This window comes from Apodemus sylvaticus, chromosome 8, assembly GCF_947179515.1.
Source record: "Apodemus sylvaticus chromosome 8, mApoSyl1.1, whole genome shotgun sequence".
Lineage (NCBI taxonomy): Eukaryota > Metazoa > Chordata > Mammalia > Rodentia > Muridae > Apodemus > Apodemus sylvaticus.
This window is the reverse complement of record NC_067479.1, coordinates 22,590,463-22,617,684: the sequence shown is the minus strand read 5'-3', so window position 1 is coordinate 22,617,684 and position 27,222 is coordinate 22,590,463. Positions and strand designations below refer to the sequence as shown.

The 27,222-nt window shown below is 36.7% G+C and overlaps 1 protein-coding gene across 13 annotated transcripts in view; it reads right to left on the bottom strand.

The window, feature by feature from the left end:
- Mycbp2 (MYC binding protein 2) overlaps positions 1-27,222 on the bottom strand; it is a 228,396-nt gene that overhangs the window by 80,698 nt on the left and 120,476 nt on the right. For all 13 annotated transcript variants that reach the window (XM_052190750.1, XM_052190753.1, XM_052190751.1 and 10 more), the window contains 15 exons: positions 25,205-25,396; positions 23,043-23,249; positions 22,596-22,727; positions 20,102-20,280; positions 18,747-18,889; positions 17,343-17,443; positions 16,479-16,697; positions 13,924-14,149; positions 12,635-12,753; positions 11,998-12,085; positions 10,310-10,359; positions 8,747-8,919; positions 7,669-7,813; positions 6,051-6,266; positions 3,201-3,256 (listed from right to left, as the gene is read on the bottom strand). In XM_052190750.1, the coding sequence (XP_052046710.1) occupies positions 3,201-3,256; positions 6,051-6,266; positions 7,669-7,813; positions 8,747-8,919; positions 10,310-10,359; positions 11,998-12,085; positions 12,635-12,753; positions 13,924-14,149; positions 16,479-16,697; positions 17,343-17,443; positions 18,747-18,889; positions 20,102-20,280; positions 22,596-22,727; positions 23,043-23,249; positions 25,205-25,396 (2,246 nt within the window). The remainder of the gene's footprint in view (positions 1-3,200; positions 3,257-6,050; positions 6,267-7,668; positions 7,814-8,746; positions 8,920-10,309; positions 10,360-11,997; positions 12,086-12,634; positions 12,754-13,923; positions 14,150-16,478; positions 16,698-17,342; positions 17,444-18,746; positions 18,890-20,101; positions 20,281-22,595; positions 22,728-23,042; positions 23,250-25,204; positions 25,397-27,222) is intronic.

Genomic DNA, 27,222 nt, shown 5'->3' with positions numbered 1-27,222 from the left:
AAAATCTAGATGAAATGGATAGTTTTCTGGACATATACCACATACCAAAGTTAAATCAAGAGCAGGTAAACTAAACAGGCCCATATCACACAAGGAAATAGAAGTCACTAAAAACTTCCCAACCAAACCCAGCTCAGGGCCAGATGGATTTAGTGCAGAATTCTACCAGACCTTGAAAGAAGACCTGATACCAAATTTCCTCAAACTATTCCGTTAAATAGAAAGAGAAGGAGCAGTACCTAACTCATTCTACAAAACCACAATTACTGGTACCTAAAGCACACAAGGACCCAACAAAAAAGAGAACCTCAGAACAATCTTGCTCATGAATATCGATGCAAAAATATTCAATAAAACTCTTGTAAACTGAATCCAAGAACACATCAGAACCATCATTCACCACGATCAAGTAGGCTTCATTCCAGGGATGCAAGGTTGGTTTAATATATAAAAATCCATTAAAGTAATCTACTAGAGAAACAAACTCAAAGGAAAAAAAAATCACATGATTATCTCCTTAGATGCAGAAAAAGCATTTGACAAAATACAACACCCCTTCATGTTAAAAGTATTGGAGAAATCAGGAATTCAAGGCCCATACCTAAACATAATAAAAGCAATTTACTGCAAACCAACAGCCATTATCAAATTTAATCGAGACATGCTTAAAGGAATACCACAAAAATCAGGGACAAGACAAGGATGTCCACTCTCTCCATATATTTTCAATATAGTACTGGAAGTGCTAGCTAGAACAGTAAGACAACAAAAGAGATCAAGGAGATACAAATTGGCAAAGAAGAAATAAAGGTATCACTATTTGCAGATGATATTATAGTATACATAAGTGACCCAAAAACTTCTACCAGAGAAGTTCTCCAGCTGATAAACAATTTCAGCAAAGTGGCTAGATATAAAATTAATTCAAATCCATAGCCTTCCTTTATACAAATGATAAACAGGCTGAGAAAGAAATTAGGTAACCAATTCCCTTCATAATAGCTACAAATAATATAAAATATCTTGGGTTAACTCTAACCAAACAAGTAAAAGACCTGTATGACAATAACTTCAAGTCTCTCAAGAAAGAAATAGAAGATCTCAGAAAATAGAGAGATCTCCCATGTTCATGGATTGGCAGAATTAACATAGTAAAAATGGCCATCCTACCAAAGGCAACTTATAGATTCAATGCAATCCCCATCAAAATCCCAACACAATTCTTCAAAGACATGGAAAGATCAGTTCTCAAATTCATCTGAAAAGGTAAAAAACCCAGAATAATGAAAGCAATTCTTAACAATAAAAGAACTTCTGGGGGGAATCACCATCTCCGACCTCAAGCTTTACTACAGAGTAATAGTGATAAAAATCGCATGGTATTGGTACAGAGACAGACAGGTTGATCAATGGAATAGAACTGAAGACCCACAAATAAAACCACACATTTACAGACATTTGATCTATGACAAAGAAGCCAAAAATACACAATGGAAAAGAGAAAGCATCTTCAATAAATGGTGCTGGTCTAACTGGCTGTCTGTATGTAGAAAAATGAAAATAGATCCATATTTGTCACCATGCACAAAGCTCAATTCCAAGTGGATCAAGGACCTCAACATAAAATCAGATACACTGAATCTAACAGAAGAGAAAGTGGAAAAGAGCCTTGAACTCATTGGCACAGGGGAAAAATTCCTAAACAGTACTTCAATGGCTCATGCTCTCAGATTAAGAATTGACAAATGGGACCTCATGAGACTGGAAAGCTTCTGTAAGACAAAGGACATAGTCAATAAAACAAATCAGCAACCCACAGATTGAGGAAAAAATCTTCATTAACCCCACATCTGATAGAGGGCTAATATCCAAAATATATAAAGAACTCAAGAAGCTAATCACCAAAAAACCAAACAACCCAATTAAAAACTGGGGTATAGAACGAAACCTAGATTTCAAAACAGAGGAATTCTGAATGGCTGAGAAGCCCCTATAGAAATGTTTAAAGTCCTTAGTGATCAGAGAAATGCAAATCAAAACGACCCTGAGATTCTACCTTATACTAATCAGAATGGCTAAGATCAAAACCTCAGGTGAAAACACATGTTGGAGAGTATGTGGAGAAAGATGAACACTCCTCCATTGCTGGTGGGATTGCAAACTGGTACAACCACTCTGGAAAATTGGAGGTTCCTCAGAAAATTGACAATAGATTTACCTGAAGACCCAGCTATACCACTCTTGGGAATATACCTAAAAGATGCGCCACCATGCTACCGGGTCACATGTTCCACTATGTTCTATGCATTCTATGTCCTTTCTATTGAGTGAGATTCCCTTACATCCATGGGTTTCCTAATCTCTCTCTTTTGAGCTAGTGGGCTATCACAGACCCATGAATGTTACAGGCTATCGTCACTGCTCTTGTCACCCCCTAGAAGCTAATAATAAGACCTTATTTTGAAAGCAACATATGCTTACATTATAAAGCAAAGAGAGGTCAAGACAGAACTGGCCTGGAAGCTTCCTCCCTACTGACTTGCCTTTACAGTACTGGGAGCAGTGATAATGAGTCCCATCCAGCCATAAGCCCTGAGCTACAACAATGACTAGCAGGACAAGAAATGGCCACTGGAGCCATAGCAACATGGAAATCATGGGAATAACCATTTTCTGATTGGATCTAAGTCCTGTTCTACAACATGAAACCTGGAACTAGTAACATTAATGAAACTAAGAACCTGTGGCTAGATAGGTTATAAGTCATAGGAGTATAACAAAATATTATTATTATTATTCATAGACATGGTGCTGAAATGATTATTGATTATTCAAATACCCATAGATTTCAATTCTTATTCAAGAAGCTTCTAACAGTAGATGGCAATTTACAGAGACTTACAACTGGTAAGCATACAGAGAACAAGAATCTATGTAGCGATCAGCCTACAAGGGGCTGTTCTTATTAGCCCCCTCATGTCAAGGCCCAAGGACCTTCCTGAAGAGAGGGTGGGATGATGACAAGGGCTGGAGGTGGTAGATGACTCCCAGGCACAAATAGGACAGATACACATATGGACTCAAAGAATTAGTAACAATATTTTAAAACAAAAGAAAATAAGGAAGGGATTTAAAAAAATTATTTCAGTCTGAATGATTAAGTTTTAGTTTCAGCAACACTTTGAGAAAACAGTTCTTACCTTTTAGGAGTTGGTGATGCAAAACGCAGTTCTTCAAATGAGTAGTTTTCATATACCTTTAAGGAAGAGACAAGTAACGTTGGCACCCTTGCAGGGGACATTCCATTTAGTGCAATGCTAAAATATCCAATAAATGAGGTGGAGCATTCTATCCACACAAGAGAGGAATAAGACCACTTGGAATTCTCTCAAACAAAACATAAAAGTCAACTTTCTAAAACTTTATGTTGTTGTTCTTTATATTGTCAACTTGACAGGACCTAGAATCACTAAACAGACAAATACATGGCTATGTCTGTGAATAATTTTCTAGTTTGGTTAAGTGTTGAACTTTAATAAAAAAGGAGAAAGGAGTACAAGCAGTACTATTTAAGTCTCTGCTTTTTTGACTTTTTTTAGATCAGTCTGCCTCCCGGCCTGCAACCATACCATCCCTAACATGGAGGACTGCAGTCAGCCAGAACCAACCTTTTCTTAAATTGCTTACAGGTGCTTTTTCAGAGAAGCATAATTTGAGCTTTAAAGGATGTAAAAATAGAAATCTTTGAGGTTCATTAAAATTTTAAAATATCTCCAATATAAAGATACTGTAGAGAAAAGTCTTCACATGGAAGGATTTTTAAATGATGTAATTTATATGGGATATACATACACAATATATACAGGCCAAATCAATCAATACACAGAGAAATCACAGCAGAATAACTGTGAAAGGCACTAGTCCTAAAGAAAAGACTTCATGGAGATGGAAAACAAGGAAGCACAACTTAAAATGACAAAAAGCCGCAGCACAGCTACAACTGGAGCTGAGTAGAAAACCAGTGTGGATGTGCAAGCAGCTGGCGGCAGGGGGATCAGCTCCGGAAATGCTTAACAAAGAGTTAGACATGCTTTTCCTACAGCCCAGAAATTACATGGCTAGGAAACTTTTCATGTACATGCAAAAACAATGCCACTGTATAAAGCTTTGGAACGCAGAGTAAATAAAAATATTATTTATGGCTTATTTTATATTTACTAAAAGTATGCAACACACAACACACACACACACACACAGAGAGAGAGAGAGAGAGAGAGAGAGAGAGAGAGAGAGAGGGAGAGAGACAGAGGGAGAGAGACAGAGGGAGAGAGACAGAGGGAGAGAGACAGAGAATGAGAATGAAAAGATATCTTCTGGAAAGGTATGGAACAGGCCTGCAGGAGCCTTTTGCTGGCATGGGTTGTGTGTCAGTCTTGCAAAAATAAGCAAAATGTCTGAACAAAAGATATAGCAAAATATAAAGATAAAAATGGGCAGTACATATGGTAAATTTAGCACATGAACCCTGATACATTTTATACCTGCAAATTAATCATTTTTCATAGCTCAATTCAAGATCTTCATGCCCTTCCAGCTTCCCCAGTACTTATGAAGGAAAGTACACACCAGTTACAGCCTTTCTCCTCCCCTGCCCTCACCCCCTTTCTTTACCATAACAGTGATTCAGAAATTACCTAGCTGCATTCACTTATCCACAGGTCATGCATTAGATAAATGCTAACTTAAGGTTGACTCTGCCAAGTTTCACAGCAGTTAACAGCTGGGAATCCAGGTGTCCAGACTCTGGATTATGTGTTCACTGCATCAATTTCAACCATAAGAGCATATTTTATTTTTCCAGCCTCACTGCTGAGTGAGGCTACAGTATCTATGAACGGTTAGTAATTGATGCAGAAAGCACAGAAACAGAAAAGCATGTGTGAATGGAAGATGCCACAAAGAATGCAGCCCTCTTCACAGCTGATTAACTGACTGTGAAGTATTTAAAATGTTTATAGGCCCAGAGCCACATTTAGCCCTCTAAATAGTCTTTCCTTGTACACCTCTTTGTGGAACTTCACATCCTGTGACCAACAGCTTAAAAAAAAATAGTAGTTTAAGAAAACCTGACTTTCTACTATCAAAGGGTCACAGTGCTCTCAGACAGCATCTATGGCTTAGAGCAGAGCTCTTCCTGTTTGGTATACCCTACTTCTCTGATGTTTCCAACTTCAATTATGAACTTCATATTTTATTTCCTACTTCCATTCTTTTCATTTTACTCTTCATTAGTGTTGAAATTGGGCTGATGCAATATTCAATATGTTTTAAGTCTATTCTGACTGACAACTCTCTAGATCCACGTTGTACCTCATTGTACCTCTTTAGAGGAAGTCAACAGTTTTCCTGGGAGGTTTTAATCCATGCTTCTTATTCAGGTGTCTTCTTAACTATACTATATTATTGTACTACAGCGTTAATAAACTATTGGGTATGATCATATCTTTAAGTTACTAGAATATAGATACTGCTTTCTAATAATACCAAAACACCTACCCTCAGCATGATGCCTGGGGTAGTAACTCTGCCTTGTACGATAAGTAAAAAGCTGGACTGTTTTTTTTTTTTTTTTTTGAAGAAAAAAGATCCATCTAAAAGGAATTATAAACTAAAAAGCCAGGAGAAGTAAGAAATCTAAAGAGATAGCCTAATATTTGGGAGTCATAAAAACTGAAGGGACCCAAGAAAACCCTTGTATCTTGAAGGCCTGTATTCTGGCAGACAAACACTTCAGCGTTAAGTCATCTCAACCTCTGAGTGAATTAACTTGTTCTATAAGGGGTCGGCCCCTCAATGTCCGCCAGAAACTGATTCAATGTCTCTCTAGGTGAAGAAATAGCATTTAAAAATATATGCTGTCAGTTTAATACTTGAGAGTAACTCTCTAGACCTGTAATATTATGCCTGTAACTGACTTGAACTGAACTGAATAACTGAAACATTAAATCAACTGTGAAAGATAAAATTTCTAATAAGTGAACATGAATGACCTTCATCATTGTTATGGCAATGTACCGAGCCTCCTTGACTATCATCGGCTCATAGGAAACATCCAGCTTTGGTGATGCCAGCCCACCAAAAGTCAGGTCAGTGGACGATGCTGCTGCCGCTGCCGAAGGGCTGCCGGGAATCCTTTGAGATTTCTTTCCTTGTTCTTGTTGCAAAGATGTTTTTTTCTGAGAAACAGGTACAGCTTTCACTTCCACCTATCCATAATAATATAAAAACCAAATATATAGTTATCATAGGAAGTAATTCATAATTTTAAAGTCAGTGATACAAATTTTGTTAACACTGGTTCAACTTGGTCATTTCCAGAGCCAGGATGACCTCACATACACTAACAGTAGAAAACAGATTTGTCAATATTTTTAGAACAAATAATCACAGATTTCAAAGCATAAAAATTAAATCTTTGCCGGGCAGTGGTGGCGCATGCTTTTAATCCCAGCACGTGGGAGGCAGAGGAAGGTAGATTTCTGAGTTTGAGGCCAGCCTTGTCTACAGAGTGAGTTCCAGGACAGCCAGGGCTATACAGAGAAACCCTGTCTTGAAAAATTCAAATCAATCAATCAATCAATCAATCAATCTTTCATTAGTGTGATACTGGGAAAGAAAACAGAAATAATCTACATTGAATTTTTCAGGAAGTAATATTATTTTATCAGATAATTGAAATGCAAATAATTTTTATAATAAAAGTTTATTTATAAAAGTTGATTTGAATTCTTACTGTAATAGTCTACAAAGGAAAAATATTCATTAATAGAAGCCTTTAGAATTGATGGCAAATAATTGATGATAAAACATACCAGAAATCTGCTTGTTTACTTTAGGGAAGAAAAATACACATTTACCACTTACCACAATACCACATTTAATAATTTGAGTTATTGATTTTAACAATGTAAACTTTTTAACTCAGTTTCTACAATGGTACAATGTGAATGTCTTCATCTACAAGTAGGAAAGCTGAATTTTCAAAAGCGTATTAAAATACTGAAAATATTTACTGTTGTTAATGACTTGCCAGAAACATTTTGGAGTGTCTAAGATTAGTGACATAGTATATAAGTGTAATATATTTACATATATTAATTATGTATTATATACATATATATAGTATATATACATATATAGTAGGTACATACATATATGTTTATCATCAAATTTCCTAAATTTTGAAAGCATTTGCTTCTTTATTTTACTCTGAACTTTTAATGGTGGTAAGTTGCAAATGCTCTGTGTCAAACAACAAAGATGAGACAATCATAGTATAACACAATGAGTATATATGCATGTCACCTCCCATATTCTGTAAGTACTACAAAGTCTATCTTTTTGCTTCCATGTTTGGGTCATGAGACAAAATTTTAATCTGTGTTTGACATAGACAATTTAAACTATCTTCTTTAACTCTACTGTAGCATCTAACTTATAGCTTGGAAATTAGGGAATTAATTAATATAAAATAAATAATAAGCAACTCTTCAGTGTCCTCCATCATACAAAGACAAGGAGAGAAGAGCAGACTGATTGTGAATACTTGCCATTCTCAATTTTTATTAGCAGTCAATGTGTAGACATTGCTAACTCACATAGAATTACCTTCATGTTGGGAACATGAACCACATCGCCATATTGGTCTTTTGTTTGAACAGTTATGGTGGTGGGCCAGCCACAACGAATATCATCCTTATTCAGGATCAATGACGTTTTCTGAGGATCAGCATAGGAATCTGGCTGAAGCCATCTAAGAGAATCAAAGAGAACATGAAATTAAGCCAAATAAACTAAACTTGTATTGAACAAAATGCTAAACCAGTATCTTCATTTCCGATTCAGTGATAGTTGCAAGTGTTTTCCTGGGAAGTAATTAATAAAAATCTTCCAGACATAGACAAAAATGCATGAAGTTTCTGATGTTTACATATACTATGAAACAATTTTAAAGTTAGAAAATACTGAAATTTTTATGTGTAAGATATCAAAAACGACATTAAGTTACAGCTAATTTGAATTCTCACTGAGAGTGACTAGATTTATGCTAACAGCTGGAAACACCCCAGTTTCCTTATGCCTTATGAAAGCTAGGGCAGAAGGCTGCTCACGTGTTTGGGAGCAGTGGGTGTTCTGGGCACCCTTTGTTAACATAACTTATTACCACCTTCTTTAAGATCTGCTCTTTCTTGCAAAACTTGTCCATTTCCTATTGTTGCAGCTACCCAGTCCTGAATCTGGTTCACAATTACATCTAACTTGTCTTGTGAGATGGATCATAAGTAATTCTGTCATGTATTATATACAAGTGCCTATAAACACAAAATGGAAGCTAATTTAAAAGTTTGCTATTGTTTGTTGGTCAACATTTTGGCTTTAATAGTAAAGTGCAACCTCTGAAAATTAAAAATTAAAACCAAAAATAGGTTAGCCTTTTATTTTTTTATTAATAAGTTAACACAAACTTGTATATTTTTCTTTTCATTCTAATTCAGGCAAAGGAGAAAGACAATAAATTAATAAGTGTCATATATCTTAAAATATCATCATCTTTTACTTCCGGTTCAAAACACGTAATCTGGATTTTAAAAGGGAGCATTTTAACACCAAAAATGGCCATTTTTCTCCTTTAATTTCTACTCAGAGATGAGGCCTTAAAAGACATTAACTGTAACATTAAAAGTACCTTGCAAGTCGTCCTCCACTTGATCCTGGGACACAAGCAATGAAATCATCCAGGAAGGACTGCTCATTGCTTTGGATTTGAAGTGGCAAGTTTCCTTCAAGTGCCTCTAAGATAGTTGGTGAGTGAGAAAGAGCCAAGCCCTTTCCAAGAATGCCAGAGTGAGTTTTGCACACCTATTGGGAGAAAAAGGTTTACTTTTTCTTTACTTGTTTATTATTTATGTATAAAAAAGGCTCCATGCATGGCCTTGAATGTAGGATCCTTTTGTCTTGGCCTCTTGAATGCAGAGGTAATATACGTGTGCCACTATACATGGCAAATATATTAAAATAGAAACCTTTCTATGAATTTTTCAACATGTGTACATTTTTGGTATGCCTTATTGAGGAACATTATTTCTTCCTATGCCTAGCCTTACTATCTTTGGTCCATGACTTCCAAATTATACTAAAGAAAATACAGGAGAACAGTCAGTCACAGTTGTGTAACTACAGATCTCCATGGCGATGGCACACGCTCTCTGTGCTGTCTGTCCCTGCACAGCAGGCAGGGCAGAGCCCCTGAATGTTCAGTGCCCATTACTGACAACTGCAGGGGTAAGGAGTTAATCTGCTCTTTCTAGCCACCCACCAGAGTTTTCTGGATTCGTGAATAAAAGATACATACATGCTGCATTATTTTTAATATGCCTTACTAGTTCAAAAGCTAGTCTCATAATCAAACTTAAGTTGCCTACATTGAGGAAGATGATGTTGACTTAAAAGGATGATTTTCAGATGGTAATACAAGTGAAAATCAGAACATAATTCAAGTATAGAATTGTAAGCTCTTTAAGTTAGGAATGATGGTGGAGTACTTTATCTAATAGACAAAGTATGTTAATGACCAGATGTTAATTGTATATCATACTTGGTAATTTACATAATTGTTAAACTCTTTTAATAGCATCTAGTCTAAATGTTATTTTATATAATACCATCTTATCAAATAATAAAATATGAACTTTTTATTGGATATTTTCTTTATTTACATTTCAAATGTTATCCCTTTTCCCTGTCCCTCCCATTCCCCACTGAAACACCCATCCCATCCCTTCTCTTCCTGCTTTCTATAAGGGTGTTCCCCCACCTACCCATCCACCACTGCCTCCCTGCCCTGGCACTCCTATACTGGGTCATCCCCAGAATATGGCAATAGTGTTTATATGGGCTTTCTCATTAAGAGGACCCTTATAAATTATGTGACTCTACAACTGCCAGTAAACAGAACGAAGATAACCACTGAGTTTTTTGGTTTTTTTTTTTCCTTTGGTTTTTTTTTTTTTTTTTTTTTTTGAGACAGGGTTTCTCTGTGTAGCCCTGGCTGTCCTGGAACTCACTCTGTAGACCAGGCTGGCCTCAAATTCAGAAATCTGCCTGCCTCTGCCTCCCAGAGTGCTGGAATTATAGGAATGCATGATCACCGCCCGGCTACCACTGAGCCTTATATTGAATAAAATAAGAATTGTCCAGGAACTATTATTTTAACACCAATGAACAAAAGTTAAAATGTTTGGTGCAATACCTGCAGTGCAGCCTCTTCAAGAATCTCAAGATCTTCCTCCAACTCATTACCTGTTACACAAATTAAAAAGTTATACTAAAATATACTAATAACCTTACCAATCCTTTGTATTCACTATTTGTTTTTGTAATCTTGCTATTATATAGATTGCAAAAATTTACAAATCTAGATAAATCCAGTAGTTTAGATTTTAAAATGTTCAGTTTTTTTGTGTAATATGAGTTACAACTGCTAAGCTAGTAATCAAGTATCATTCACCAAGCGATGTGAAGAATGAAGCAGGTTCACACGCAGTGCACATGACGGAGGAGTCCTAAAGCAACTATCAATATCAACACAAAAAAATCAAAGACACTTACAACTCTATGAGAATATTTTTGTGTTATTTGTGTCTTTCTGTGGTGTGTGTGTATGTGTGTGTGTGTAGCTTGTGTGTGGAATAGGTGACAATTTCGTGTTTCAATGTAAAAAGGTTGTATGAACCTGAGAAAGTAACTATATGAATGTATTTATGTGTGAAGTTTATATACTTAATATATTATATTTTTTACTAATAAAATTATTTTGAGTAATTAATAAATTTCAGGTAAACAGTGATGATTCATAAAATCCTAAGTTATTGATTTCCTGTGTCCTTCAGCCATTTTCTCTTCTATTGTGTAATACAGAACATGTTTTATTTATTGATTTTTTTCTTTGATAGTTATGAAACAGTAATATGGCTCAGAAGAAACAGACTGACTAGAAGAAAGTGTGAATAAATATATTCTAATCATCACATTTTCCCCTAAGGAAATCTATTATCAACGGTTTCTTATATACTGCATGGTGTATGTCAATAAATATACAGGTGAATTTGCATACAGATATGATGCTGTTACCAACCATGAATGTGACCTTTTAGGTAACTATTTATTTTTTCATTTAAATAATACGGACAACTTTTGTCCTCAGGCCACATAGTTATACTTTCTGTCTCAACTGCACAGACTCCATTAGGTATCTAACTAGACTCCAAATGACAGATTTGGTTGCAGCCTAGTTTGTCAATCAAACGCATTGCTGTCTTCATCCTTCATTCAACATTTTTTTTTATTTTATTTATTGATTCAAAAAAACCCACCAAAAAGTACAGTCACATCAAAAAGCAAAATTTTAACAGTTATTAAACTTTGTTCCTCCAATGATGGTGCAAATAATTCTCTTCATATAAAAATATGAAGATATTAAAAGAGCAGAAGACTGGAATATTTCCTGCAAATGAACTAATATTAAGCAGGATCAAGGAAACAGGATTGAAAAGGAGCAAGAAAGGGGCATAGGAAGGAATGACAAAGAAAAGGTAAATAATGGGAGTAATAAATGGTGGAATGAGAAGGCTTACATGAACCTTCAGAGTGAAAAAATAAATACCTGTATGTGTGTGTATTTCTGTGCATATCTATGCACAGGTATATGTTATATATGGACAATAGCATATATATATGTATGAATTTCAATAAGTTAAAAAAGATTTTAGGATATGCTCCAGTTTCCATTTAAACAGCAGTGTATCAGACAGTTATAGCTCCTACTTATGTGTAGTCATAGAATTTGTGTTGAAAGTTTACTTTTAAATGTTTTGTAATAAATATATTTTACTTATAAATTATCTTCAAATTCCCTAGCAGCACCAATAGTAGACTCACCAATAGGCAGCGCTAGATCCTTCTTCATCAGAGCTGCGGCACAGACCCCACCAAGATTGGCTAATTCTTTTTCCAGCTGAATAACTCCCTGTAGAATTGCATAAAAGTCACAATTTAAAACATGTTTGAATGTGATATGTGAAAACATGTAATTCTTGCTCTGCAGCTGAAACTAGAAAGAAAGATCCATTAACATGAGCTGAGAGACAAAGATTTAATATCATACCCAATTTCATCACAGTGTGTGTTTGATCTTCACTGTCCAAATCATTCTCCATTCATTATTTAGGGCAATTATGACCTTGGGTTCATCTTAGTGTTTGACTTAAAATATTTAAGAAAACCCAGAATAAGCTAAATCACACTGTAAAGCTAGGCTCTGCTATTTACTAAAGATAAAACTACGTTAGCATGGGGCATGAGCTATGCTTCAAATCACACTTCACTAAAATGTGACCATACTGCATAACCTCAATTATTCCCATGTGTGAAGGAAGAGTAGCAAAAAGTTACCACACATAATTAAACCACACAACACTTTAAATTATAAACCTCTAGCTTGCAAAGCATTTTAAATCAAGAGAATCTTTAAAAGAGCCATTTGTTCTTAACAGACTTGAAAAATAATTTTTCTTACCTCATCAGGTCCAGGGCTAAATTCATATCCAATTGCAAAACACTTGAACCCATAGAAGGAGGCTTTGTCATCTTTCACATAATCTGAAGCAGTTTCCAGTGAGAAAAGGGCTTCATTTCCTTTAAAAACAAAACAAAAAAAGTGTGTGTGTGTGTAAGCAAGTACTTGTCTATTATTGATATCAAAGTCTAAAAGAACTTTATAATTCATATTTTCATTATGTCAATAATTCTTCAAATAAGTTAATGAAGTGGAAAGAAGATGTTTTGAGGAAGACTCCTTTATTTACTTAAGCAAACTGTTAGAAGCAACCCTATCAACAAACTCTAATGAATTGTTGCTAATTGCCATTACAATCAAATCTGCTCCCTTAATCCTACTTTAAGTGAGTTTGGGCATATCAAAAATTGAGTACCTAAGTTAGTCTTCTCTTCTTTGAATTAAGTAATTTTCTACACTGCTAATTGGTTTTTTAGGATCTCTTAACAAATCAATCCAACAAAAGTAGGTTAGAGTAAAAGGAAAACCTCTAAATTTATCAAGGCTAGAATATGTGAAAGATGACAAAGCTTCCTTCTACAATTTTAAAAGTTTGAAAAAGTAGTTACTGTTAACTGGTTAAAATGAGGATACTTCAGACAAGAGTTTAAAATTTACATTTTTAAAGGAAAATATAAATATTATACGTAAGCATTCATGTGCCTCCACCTTCACCCCATCCTCACATGTTAAAAGAAGGGGCTTGAATCCTATCTCTAAAAACACATGGCATTAACTGAGAAAATAGGGAATCAGGTCCACTTGGATACTTCTTAGTTAGTTTGGTCCCAACTACACAGAAGAGGCAGTACTGTCAGTCCCACTCCACACCCACACACAAAATCTTCATGACAATCTCTCTTCACAAATTCCGACCATACTATGCCCCTTACCTGGCACATCTTATTCATCCTTAATTGTACCCAAGACCCATAGTCTTTAAATAATTGTCTCTGAAGTTGAACCCTTTCCATAATTAATTTTTTTTTTTGATTTTTGGTTTTTTCAAGACAGGGTTTCTCTGTATAGCCCTGGCTGTCCTGGAACTTACTCTGTAGACCAGGCTGGCCTTGAACTCAGAAAGCCGCCTGCCTCTGCCTCCCAGAGTGCTGGGATTACAGGAGTGCGCCACCACTGCCCGGCTACCATAATGAATTTTTAATACATACACACACATACACACACACACACACACACACACACACACACATGTATCCATTTCACTCCATAAACAGAGAAGAGAAATTCACCTGGCAACACTAAAACCATGGTAGGCCATCCAGAGGATCCTGAATATTTCTTTAATTCTATCCATGAATTAAGGTTTTCATGAACAGATGTCAGTTTTGCTCCATATCCTGAGTTCTGAATGGTTCTCACAGGAATAAGCAAACGAATGACGTCTTCTGACTGTGCAGTACCACACTGAGGGTCAAATTCGATTGTCATCCACCTAACACATTCTGGGAATGTCACCTGGTGGTACACAAGAGGATATCTGTTTATGTGTATGTATACTTTTATTAAATGAAACAAAGTAATGTTACACTACAAAAAAAATGAAGAACTAAAGGAGAAACAAACTGAAGGAAACAACAGTGTCTTATTATTTAATCATCTATTTAATTATTAGAAAACAAAATTGTCTTATGATTTCTATTCCTATATAAAACATCACAACCAAGAATCAAGTTGGGGAGGAAAGAGTTTATTGAGCTTACACTTCCACACTGCTGTTCAGCACTAAACGAAGTCAGGACTGGAACTCAAGCAGGTTGGGAAGCAGGAGCTGATGCAGAGGCCATGGAGGGATGTTTCTTACTGGCTTGCTTCCCCTGGCTTGCTCAGCCTGCCCTTTTATAGAACACAGGGCTACCAGCCCAGGGATGGCACCACCCACAACAGGCCCTCTCCCCTTGATCACTAATTGAGAAAATGCCTAACAGCTGGATCTCATGGCATTTCCTCACCCGAAGCTCCTTTCTCTGAGATAACTCCAACCTGTGTCAAGTTGACACACAAAACCAGCCAGTACAAAAATCCAATACATGACAATAATAATTCTAATTTACCTAACTTAAAACATGCATTAAAATGTGTTCTTGCATAACAAGAACCAGAACCTTTTCCTCTTTCAACTGACTGATTCCAGAGTTATGGAAACATGAGTTTTCATATTTGCACATTCATGGGAACAAGGATACAAAGACAATTAGAAGAGGAAATCTAAAGACTCAGAAAGGTGGGGTGAAAAGCAGGGACACAGGGCCAGTTTCCTCAACAATCAGAAGTCAAGGAAACCAAGGGATAGAGATGGAGGGGGCTGAGAATGCTTAAAGGGATTTAACACAAAAAGGGACTGAAGAAATAAATAGTCCCCAAAGTAAGCATCTTATGTAAATTTAAATTCAAACAAACTCATAACATGTATATTTGATAATATTAAGGAGTTACTCAGTTTTAACACTATGGTTATTTTAAATGGTTCTTATAGTAGATATGCAAAAGAAAATATCATTAATTGTTTTACAATAATATAAAAGGGAAGGAATAAGTAGAAAACAAATGAACTGGGTTTATTAAGAGCTTAAGACTTGAATCAGGACAGCAGAAACTATTGTCTATTGTTCTGCATCCATTTCTATAACAGACTGAATACAAGTATAAAAGAAAATAAATTGAAAGAAATGTGGTTCATTTTCATTTATTTACTGAAAGGACTTGAATATGATGAACTTAAATTCTTAGATATTTTCCTTTTTCCACAATATTCTGAGTGGGCCTCTCTAATTTCTCCGAGTTCTGACTGTAGTTTATGGCATCATAAGTGTGACTTATAGGCAGGTGACAGATGAGCATGTAACGAGCTGGACGCTTACAGCGTAGTCTCCAGGACCTGTGCAAAGGTAAAGAAGTGCAAGCTGGGCATGGAGGTACAAGCTCTAATCCCAGGGCTGGGAGGGGAGACAAGGTGATCCCCAGAGCTTCTTGGCCAGCCACGCTAGTCTACTTACAGAGCTTCAGCCAGTGAGAGACCCTGTTCCAAAAACAATGAGAGAGAGAGAGAGAGAGAGAGAGAGAGAGAGAGAGAGAGAGAGAGAGAGAGAGAGAAACTGACAGACAGAGAGACAGGCAGACAGATATCTTGGAATATACAGCTCTAATTGGGATGTTTCAAATAAATCCCTCTCATCATGGCTCAGGGATCCACATAGAAGAGGAGATCATAAGAGCCAGAGGGGGTGGAGGACCCCAGGAGAACAAAACCCTCTGAATCAACTCATGAATCACATGAACCCACAGGGGCGGAAGCAGCAACCATGGAGCCCAAACAGGTCTACAAGGTCCTCTACACATGTACTATAGCTTTCAGTTTAGTATTTTTGTAGAATGTGTGAATGAGTGGGTCTCTGATTCTTGTGCCTTCTCATGGAGTTCTTTTCCTTCTGTTGGGCTGCCTTGTCCAGCTTTTAATGTGATAGTTTGTTTTATCTAATTATATTTTATTTTCACTGGATCTCTTAGAAGCCTGTTCTTCTATAGCAAGAAGCAGAAAGGCAGGGCAGGGGAGGTAGGGAAGAACTAAGAGTAGAGGGAGGGGAAACTATATTCAGGGTACATTGCGTTAGGAAAGAATGTCTTCAGGTCTTCTTTAATGCAACAGTACCACATTATCTCTATGGACTCCTTATATTTAACTACTACAAGCAGTAACATTTCTGAACGTACATGAAACACTCTTTCTGCTATCATTAGAAAGCCTAAGCTGCAGCTCTGGTGTGAGCCTGCTGAGAATGGTGCCCACCTTGTAGTGCATCACACAGGCGGGCTTGTAGGGGTGCTCACTCTCAATGACAGCATAGTGGTTGGAAGTGGTGCACGCCGAGAGGCCTTGCTCAGGCTGGTTTCCTGTCGTACTATCAGTTGACTGATTGGGATTGAATGCAGGTGGTGCATACTTCTGATTCAAAATGGCAACTGAGGGAAGCAATTGCTGGACAAGGCCAAAAACTTCTACAGCCACCTAGTAGATAAAAAAAATATACATGATTAAATCAGTGTGAAATTCATTTTACTTAGAAACTATCCTAACTGATGGTAACTCTTATAAGTACCAATTTTCATATAGTTTCTATAAAGTACTTTTAAAAAAATGCGTTTTTAGTGGGTAAAGAAATTTATTCTAAATATTATATTGAAATAATCTATCTTTTAAAGCCCTTGCTTTTCTGAGATCTATAATAAATAGCTTTACTCTATTTAATTAAACTGCCAAAGACTCTACAGTTTATGATATTCTTCATGTCTTACCTCACTACTATAAAACAATCTTTTTATTGATAATTTTATTAAAGCTGGAGAGTTGGCATTAAGTTCTGAATTTTTTTTAAAAAAAAACAGGAAACTTAATTTTTTTATGTCATATTTATAAAATAGAGTTCCTATTCCCAAATTCTTCAAGTGTGAAGCCAACATGTACACTAATCAATCAGAAATGCTGGGAACAATGAGACTTAGCTAACAACTTCCAGCACTTAAGGCACTTGCTTTATCTGTTACCTATAACCCTCCTGCCTCAGTGATTAAAATATCTTTAAAGGGCAGAGGTAAGACCTGTGAAATGGTACCAATCGTAAGAGATGCAAAGTTAGAGAATTGGATTACACACCTTGGGAATAGCAGCGGCTACTGGTCCTATGTAGGCTATAATAAGGGGAAGCAGCATGGAAAACAGACTGGAAGAGCTAAGCAGTTCTGGAATGTCATCAGCTAAAAAAAGCATTAAGACTGTAGTTAGAAGGTAGTTTGTTATACTGGATGCATGCTATACTAACCCTGTTATCCTCAGAAAGCTGTGCTTGACATCAAGTATACATTTATAAAGGAGAGGCTCAGTTTATTCTGAGGGATTTATTGTTTTCTCAGTCCTTTCCTTACAACTGATACTTCCCTCATTTCAAAAGGAAAAGCCAAGTTACACAGTGCTTGTATATCTTACAGTAAATTTGTAACACGGTCTACATGAGAAAGGGGTAGAACCTGGGCTGATGGCTTTACATAGCTCCATGAGTGACACGAAGCAAATCATTTAGAATAACAACAATATTTCTTCACTGAATGCTATCAGGATTAAATTAACTGACACATAAGACACTTAGAACAATATCTGTATATATCAACATTCCAAAAAGCATTTGTTGTTACTAAACTATTGTGACTTCTTTTTTCCCCATAAATCCCTTTGCTGATAGTCATTTTAGTTATTAACCCAAGATCATGATGCTTAAAAGGCTGGTTGAGTCTACATATTTATATTATAGGGCAATTTTTCTTTCAGATAAGGGGTTCTAAACCTATTGTACAAGAATACATGACATACATTAACAAATACCTTTTTAGCCTAGCCTAAATCTCTGGGTTGGGACAACATTTTAGGTGAAAGGATAACACTGAATATTTTATACTAGTAATTCTCCTTAGTGTATAGAGGATGCCTACATACCCAGGTGGGTAACAGGAGAAAGGTAGCAATATGATTATTTGGGCATTTCCACTCAAGAAAAATGTGTGTGAGGTTGCACTAAGGCATCTTAAACTATGTTCTGGAAGATCAGAGAAAATACTAACTGGACTTTCCAAAGAAGACAGTTCTAGGACTTGATTTAGACCATTAGATCTGAGGATATGGACAGGGTTATTCATCTGGTTATTCTCCAGACATTTCGATGAATAGTTAATGGAAACAGGAAGCACAGAAAGAAAAAAAAATTCACTACTAACAAGAAAATAAACAAAAATGATTTTAATCAGATGAGATGTTTGTCTTATTGTGAAAACTAAAAACAAAGTATTATGTATTTTTTTTTTTTTTTTGGTTCACTTAAAAAAAAGTCTTCCTCAGAGTATGAAGGGAATGAATGATCCAAAATCAAGACCTGTATAGATGGATAAAAAAGTAAGGAACTAAACACTTAGGGATTCTAAAAGGTGGCTCCCTTTCATTAACTATTCACAAAAGAAGAACTGTAAGTTCTAAACTATTACTATATAGAAAGGAAAAGGACAGCCTTACCATCCACAGCAAGAGCTCTGTGCAACAGGTCCTTAGCAGCTCGAACAACAGTGCTTACCACAGAGAGTGCTCTGCTACAGTTTTTATCTTCTTCATTGGCTTTACTTAGAAGTTGGGATTGTAAATCTCCATCAAATTCGCTCCTGTGACATGAATAAACATGAAAACAGTTTTCTTTGGGAACTTTAGGCATCATGTTCATATCAGAAATTTTCAATAAACTTAAAGTGAAAAACAATTATAGTTAAGACAGTATATCTGTAATTATGTAATTATGTTAGTTTAGTTTGTGATAAAGGCTTTGAACAAAAACTAATGCAGATTATGTTATATTATTTTATGTTAGATTAAGTTGCTTTTTGTTGAACTAATATTTAACAAAGACCTGAATTGTGTTTAAAAGACAAAGTACAAATGGGCCCATGGAAAATGTGAGAGAAAAGTATCCGGACAGTGGGAGCCAGGTGCTGAGTTCATGGGAGAGGATTAGTCAAGCAAACAGGTGTCAGATCATATGGATTTTCAAGGCCAGAGGAGCAAGCTCCTGTTTTATCACAGAGTCAAGAGAGAACTGAGGAAGGGAGGGGTATGCCTTCATTCCTATCAGAGAACGCTGACTGAGCTGTGGAGAACTGACTGTAAAGGGCAGCAGAGAAAGAAGAGACACTGAGATAGAGATGATGATTATTTTACAGTTAGAGAGATTGGTGATCAGCAGTTCGATTATAGGAATGATAGGAGAAGCCGCATGTAGAGCACTTTACAAATATGTATGTCAGAAATTACCCAATTAGATGCAAGAGAAAGAGATATCTAGAAAAACAAGGTGTTTGGCTACAAATGGGTGACTACTATGGGACACATTAGACCTACAACTATCAGTCACCACAGAAAGCATCCTTAAGGAGGATATAGGGTGTGGTGATTTAATAGTGTTTTGTTACCTGGAGTCCAACATCAGGCTATGAACCCCTTTACCGTAAGTCACTGCACATGAGATTTGGGAACAGTGTTTAACTACTCAGTGCCTTGGCTCCCTCTTCTGAGAATAAGGATAGAAAAAATTCCCACCATGTGACACTAGCCATGGCAAATACAAGAAGCACTGCCTATACAATATCAGTGGCTTGATACAAAGTTAGGTTGAGAGGAAAGGGGGATAATTACACTAAGATTATACATGAGTTATTAAACAAAAAAATTAGACACGACGAAAAATGTATATATAGGGTCATTTTTCCTCAAAGATTATAATTTTCTACATTACCACTTGGTCTATTTTACTATATCACTGTATCACTGTAAACGTTCCCCACCACTTTAGCACGCTCGTTTCTAACTGTAAACACACTCACCTATAGTACAGTATCTGGGGGATTTGTCCTCTGGTTTGGTTTGTGCCATTGCTGCTCAAGCTGCATGTGCTGAAAGTAAAGGCCACCCCATCAGGGCACTGGACGGTAGTCATCCCTCCGTCTCCATTAGCTGTACGGCTGCCATAGTTCCTCAAGCGCACAGCGTACTTAACATTTTCCTTCATGATGAAGACATAAAGCATGTTATGTGCATTCACAATATGAGGAAAATACAGAAAGACTCTAGCAGTCAACTACTCAAATATAAGGAAATAGTGTGGTCATTATAAATAATATCATTAAATGAGCTTTTAATGAATATAATAGCTAATAGTTACTGAATACCTTTTGATAACAGAATCTGACCCAAATACTTTATATGATCGAAATGAATTAATTCAAGTATCCTCAGTAGGTAAGTATATTACTTGATACAAGAAGAATTTGAGACCCAGTTGCTAAACACTTGCCCAAAGTAATGTAACAGGTAAGCAGTGAGACTAGTAGTTGACCATCATAACTATAGGTAGTTGTATCTGTGCCTAATTACATGCATAAAATATTAGTCATACAATACTAATATAAGCTAATATTGTTGTCAGTTTAAAGTCTTAAAATAATTTAAGTATGTTAATTGTCAAATCTGTTACATTTTTATTTTGGGAGAAATTTATTCAGAGACAAATATATGCACACAAACACAGAACAACAATCCATGTATAACAACCTATCCAGTATACAGTATGTCGAAAAACAGAGACGCAGATACTTATGCTTTATGATCCAGAAGGTTTGTGTATGTTTTCTTTCATTTATGCTGGATAGTTTTATGTCAACTAAACACAAATTGTTTCGCAATTAAGGAGAGAACCTTAATTGAGAAAATAAGATCAGGCTGCAGGCAAGCCTGTAGGGCATTTTTTAATGACCAAGTCGATTGTGGGTGGAGTCACCCCCAGGCTGGTGGTCCTGGCTTCTATGTGAAGGACAGATGATTATACAGCATACTGTAGCTGTCTTCAGACACTCCAGAAGAGTGTCAGATCTCATTATGGATGGTTGTGAGTCACCATGTGGTTGCTGGGAATTGAACTCAGGACCTTCAGAAGAGCAGTCAGTGCTCTTAACCGCTGAGCCATCTCTCTAGCCCCCAGATGATCATACAGTATCCCTGGAGCTACAGTTATAAGTGGGAAGAAGCCTCTCAGTGTGGGGGCTGGGAACTGAACTCTAGTCCTCAAAGAGAGTATTAGTACTCCAAACCACTGATGCATCTCTAACCCTTAAAGTTATTTCTGAAGTCTCTGATGAGTCTACGTTAAACTTTAAATTCTGTTCTGAAATGGTGTCTATTCACTTGCATCAGGTATAGTTTAATTTTACTTTAATATTAATAATTACTTTAATATAATTTATCTACGTTGGCAAATGCTTGCATTTAGAAAATAAATATAAAGGATAAATCTTAATACAATACTCTTTTCTATTCATTCATTCATTCATTCATTCATTCACGTGTGTATGTGTTTTGCCTACATGCATGTATGCATGTGCACCATGAGCATCCCTGGGGCTTGAGTAGTTCAAAGAGGTCATCAGATCTCCTGAACTAGAATTATGGATAGTTGTGAGACACCATGTGGATGCTGGGAACTGAACCTGGGTTCAGCAGCACCTAGTGTTCTTAACTGCTGTGTCATTTTTCTGGCCCCCATTAATACCAAATCTTAAGGCCACCTTTGTCTTTCTTAAAGAGTTTTTGGTGTAATATAAGTTGGAAACATGGCGACGAATGCATAATCAGTTTAAATACTCTGCAACACCAAGGCTTGTGCTTTGCTGTCATTACTTTAACAGTATAACACTACAGTATTGATTATTCTTTCTCACCAACAAAGGAGGCTCAAAAGTACTAAAATGACGATATGCCAGAATTAAGATAACTCACATGGGAGAAAGCTATAGTCGTACTGAAACTGAATAAATACTATTATATAGCTTATCTACTTATATCATACAGTTCCTTTAAAAAGCTCAATCTGTCTTACCCTGCATCTAAAACTGTCTGACTATACAACCTACCCACTTGTCCCAGTACACCAGATTTTGCTACATGTGAAGACCAGAGCATGCTGAGTACAACACCTCATCTATCACACTGGAGCAGTTAAAACAATACAGCGGATAAAGAACTTAGGAGAAGCCAGAGTCAATGCACGAGTGCAAAAGGAGATGTATTTTATTGTTAATTAGTATGCATGCACATCTGTGGGGCAGTGATGCCTGTGAGTGCAGGCACCCGGAGAGGTCAGAAGACAGCCCTGGGTATCCTGGACCTAAAGGAGCTGGTGCTGGTGACATGGTGCCAGGATCCACTTACGTCCTCTGCAAGAGTGTACACGGAAGCATGGTGCGCCCTCTCTAGCTCTACTCTTCATTATCTTTAACCATGAAACACTACCTCTTAGTTTAAAAAGAAATGTAGTTGAATTACCTTTAAAGGAACAACTTTGTCAAGTCTGATTTCAGCTATGTCACTGGGTGAATCGTCTGTTGTATAAGTTCCTTTAACTAATTCTAGAGAAGTCCATCTATGAGAATGAGTTGAATCTCCTGCATGTTCACTCTGATGAAGATATGAAAACAACATTTACAAGATGGTTAACTTTATTGTAGGAACAATTCTAACTCTAACTCTTCAGTGTCTTTAGGTAGTTGATTATTGCCTTGTATAAAATAAACAAAATAAAGTAAGACAAAAGTGTGCCGAAATGTTCCAAACAACCAATAGGTTTTTGATTCCTATTTAATGTTTACATATAGGTGATGTGTTAAATTTCTGAAGGTTTGAAGTCATTGTACTACGATGATGGTAAACACTGACCAGCACACAATGCTGATCAAGAGTGACCAGCAGGATCACTGCAAGAGTGGTACTTACATCATCAACCAACACCTCCAGTTCATACTCATGGATGCCACCTCCTCCATAGACAGAGAAACCAACAACAACAATTCCAGGTTTGTCTACTGCAAAACAAATTGCATCAGGGGACCCATTTCCAGTGTTCCAACTTCTTCCCTGACTTGTTTTTGTGAATCGGTTAGCACTAGCTTTGACAGAGTGAAGAGAATTAAGTCCATCAACCTGTAAACAATACACACAATTCCATTAGCAGTTGTTAACCTGAGTATTATGAGCAACAACTGAAACAAAATATTTAGTGCACACGTGTTAGATATTAAACATCCATTTGAATGATGTATTTCATATTAATATAAGATTTTCAAAATCAACCCACAATAATTGCTGGGAGAAAAACAAAACACAGATGCATCAAAATCAGTTAAAATATTCAGGTAAGTTATAAAACATAGCTAAGAAAGGCAGTGGAGAGAGGAAAATAATAATACTTCACAAAATGTATCAAACATATAATATTTGATGCTTACATTTTGTTACAGTGGCTACAGAACAAGATATGCAGTTTCTACCTATGGGATTGATTATAATCATAAAATTTACAAATATCTTACCACAGTTACAGAAACTCTGCTATAGGTAAGACAGACTCTGCCCAGCTTTTATATGGATTTGTATATATTAACTATAGACAGAGCAAAGCTGTGGAACTTTTGTTCTTTTAACACCATTTGTTTATTATTACCAGCCTGACCTCATAACATTACTTATCACTTATTAATGAGACAACTGGTGCAAGTTCATGGCCTTGTGTAATAAGGCAGACAAGATCTTTGTCTCCAAAACTATACATACTTAATATACAGTGATAATCTAGTTCTATTAATGAGGAAGCAGTTAAAAGATGAGATTGGAATGGAGAAATGGTCAGGTAGTAGTATGTGCTCTATAATCATGGAGACATTGGTAAAGGCAGCACATCTGTAACCCCATCAGTAGGAGGTACACAAGCAGATCTAACCTGGGGCTCTTCTGACCAGTCTAATGAGTTTCTACATTCAGTGTGAGATCATTTTTCAATAAATATTGTTGAGGTGAGGAAGACACCTAAGATCAATATCTGGCTTCTACGAATATACACACATAGTGAGGCATACCTATATGTACACACACATACATACCACAAGAGTGCACGTGCACATACACACATATTCTATGAAAGAGACTGAGAGAGTGAGTTTTAAAAAGTAAAAATAAAATGAGTAAATCATAGAAGAACAGGAAAGCAAAATAAAAAATTATTATTTTGTGTATGTATATGCTATGCAGGGCACACACAGAGCTAAAGGATATCAGGTATTGTGTCCTATTACTCTACCTTATTCAGGAGAAATAGGGCCTTCTCCTTAAATCTGGAGCTAGACTGGCAGCAAAAAGAGCCAAAGATCCTTTCTAAACACATATTCCTGACTAATTGGAAATTACTAAGAAGCAAAAATGTATGAATGAAGAAACAGCATAGAAAGATAAGTCTGTCTGTTGTTACTGTTCTCTATCTATCCTTTTGAAGAAGAGCCTTTTTAAAGAACCCAGACTCACTCTGCCTCGCTTCCCCATCTGGAGTGCTGGATTCTAGGCATGTACTATAGTGAATGATACTGTAAAAAAGAGGCAAGGCTGCTTTGGGAAAGAAACCGACAGGAACTGACGGTCAGAAATAAGCTTTATTAATGTACAGGCCTTTTACAAAGGCCATGATCAGGCATTGAGGTAGGTGAGAATTAAAGGTGTATCATATCAGGGACAACAGCAAGAGGCCTTAAAGGGAAAGAGGAGCTATGCTAAGATGTCTAAGTAAAAGAGAAAGAAACCTCCCGCAGACAGGATGACAGGATAGATGGTGTGGGGAGATCAGAGGAGAATCTTCAAAGAAATCAATCTCCTGAATAAAAGAAAACACCTCACGTGCACGTGTTTGTGCACGTGTGTGTGCATGCACGTGTGCACATGTGTGTGCATGCCTGTGATTAGAAGAGTGCTGAGAAGGACTATAAGTTAGTGGCCTGACCTTTTAGGCTATGAGATCTCGCAGCCTAGAGAGGCCAGTGTCCTAAAGAGACAGGCTTACTATTCTACAGAAACACATGCTTATTGATCCAATTTGGAGATACAGCTCTTACCTCAGAGCCTAGGGCTGATGCAGTCAGCTCACTAACAATACTGGCCAGTAGCCCGCACGTGTTGGAGACCAGGTGAGAGGAAAAGAGTTCATTCTCCCTCCGAAGGCTATTTCTCACCGGAAGCACGACAATGACCAGCATCTTCTCCAGCACTTCCCGGAAGCTCGTCATCCCTGAGATGTTCTCCTCACTCTACAGCAGGATACGGGAGAAGAGAGAGGCAAAGCTTTGCCTTACAGTCTACCACAGAAGTTCTCAGTACACAACCCTTTCCATAGGATACCCTAATGAGCCATACCTGAATTATTCCGTTTTGTCTCATAATTTACAAGATGGGTTTTATTAGCTTTGTGACATTTTCACATACTTTCTTATTTTAACTACATAACAAATCTGTATCTATGTGATAGACAATTAGTCATTCTATTCAAAATTATTTTTCTACAAGACTCCAGGAAAACTTGTCTCTATAAAAATGGTTTGTACATTCATGCAATACCTACACAGCTAATCCTTTTACAACTACTATTATATTCGATTTCTGAAAGAAAACAAAAATTGCAATTTCTGTCATTTGTGAAGTCCATTTGTGAAATTAGAATTTCATTAAACCTCAAACTCCAAAAAGATCTCCCCCCAAATACTGAAAAGATGATTAATGCCCCTGCTACCTCACACAAAGCTCTGTTCTCTCTTACAGTCTCATGCACTTTACCCACAGTGAATGAAAGAGGCACATTTAAGGTCATTAGAGGTCCGTTATTGCCAGGTATTGTGGGGTGGAGCTTAGACAGAACCCTAACACTCACTAGAAGGAAGTTCTGGTAAAGACTAGAAAAAAAAATCACATCGTTTGATACCGAGTTGTAATTCTTACATGGAGACTCAATTTTCCTGACTCATTTGCTATCATTCAATTTTCAAAACCACATTCTTAGTTCCTTGATAAGTTCTTTTATAATAATTATATTCCTGTTTTATATATAAAATATTCATGAAAAAAGATAGTTTGAATGAACAGGAGCATAGACGCTAACTCATTTTCTCCTCAAATCAAATTTATATATAAATCACCTATAGCAGGATTTTCCCTTAATTGATTAAAATAATAAATACAAAAAGGCAATCACTGGGTGAGGAGGAGGCAGGACTTCCAGGTCCCAGAGAGGAAGTGGGAAGGCAGGAGGAGGGAATTTCCTTTTGGTCTGTGAGAGCAAGGAGGACATAATAGGGACTGTTTCGGTGGCGGGATCCATTTCTAACAGAATAGTTGGGGAATTTAGGATGCTAGTTTCTGTACCCAGCAGTTATATTATCTGTTGATTCTAAAGATTGTCTGGTGTTTTCCTTACAAGGTAATTCAGCTGAGCTCCAGTGAAAGTTGATCTTGGCAGTCCCTAGGCTTGCCTAAGTGTGCCCCAGCTAGCCGGCTGTGAGAAGGAGAGAGGGAATTGGCAGCTCTGGAAAGGCAGAGCCCGCTTTGGTGGGACAGGCTTTGGCAAAAGGGAAACATGAGGCCTTGGTACCAGGCTAGGAACAGACGGAGAGCGCTGGCTGGTGCCCAGCCCGAGATAGCGTGGATTGCTTCTTAATACACACAACAATTGCCCACTTAGGAATCAAGTCTGTCAGTTGGGATGTTATCAGCATGACACACTATTTTCTTCCTAAACTACAGTCTTAATGCTATACATAAAAGTGCTTAAAAGAGGTGGTTTTTTTTTTAATTTCAGTTAGTTTATTAACATCTAAGTAAATTACTATATTTTTGTGAATTTCTAACTTTTTAGGATTTAAAAAAATCTATTTTTATTTAAAAGTCAAGATAGTTTTTCCCTTCCATCTTTCCATTCTCTAGGAACTTCACTTTCCCAGAAAGTCTGCTTTGAAAAACAATCGCTAGTGATATGTCATAACTAAGAATCTTGTGGTGCTTCCTTTAAGAAATGTCTGCAGGAGAGAAGTCTATGTGTTTCCGTTTCTAGTTTGTAGCTGTCAAGAGAAGCAATTACAAGAGC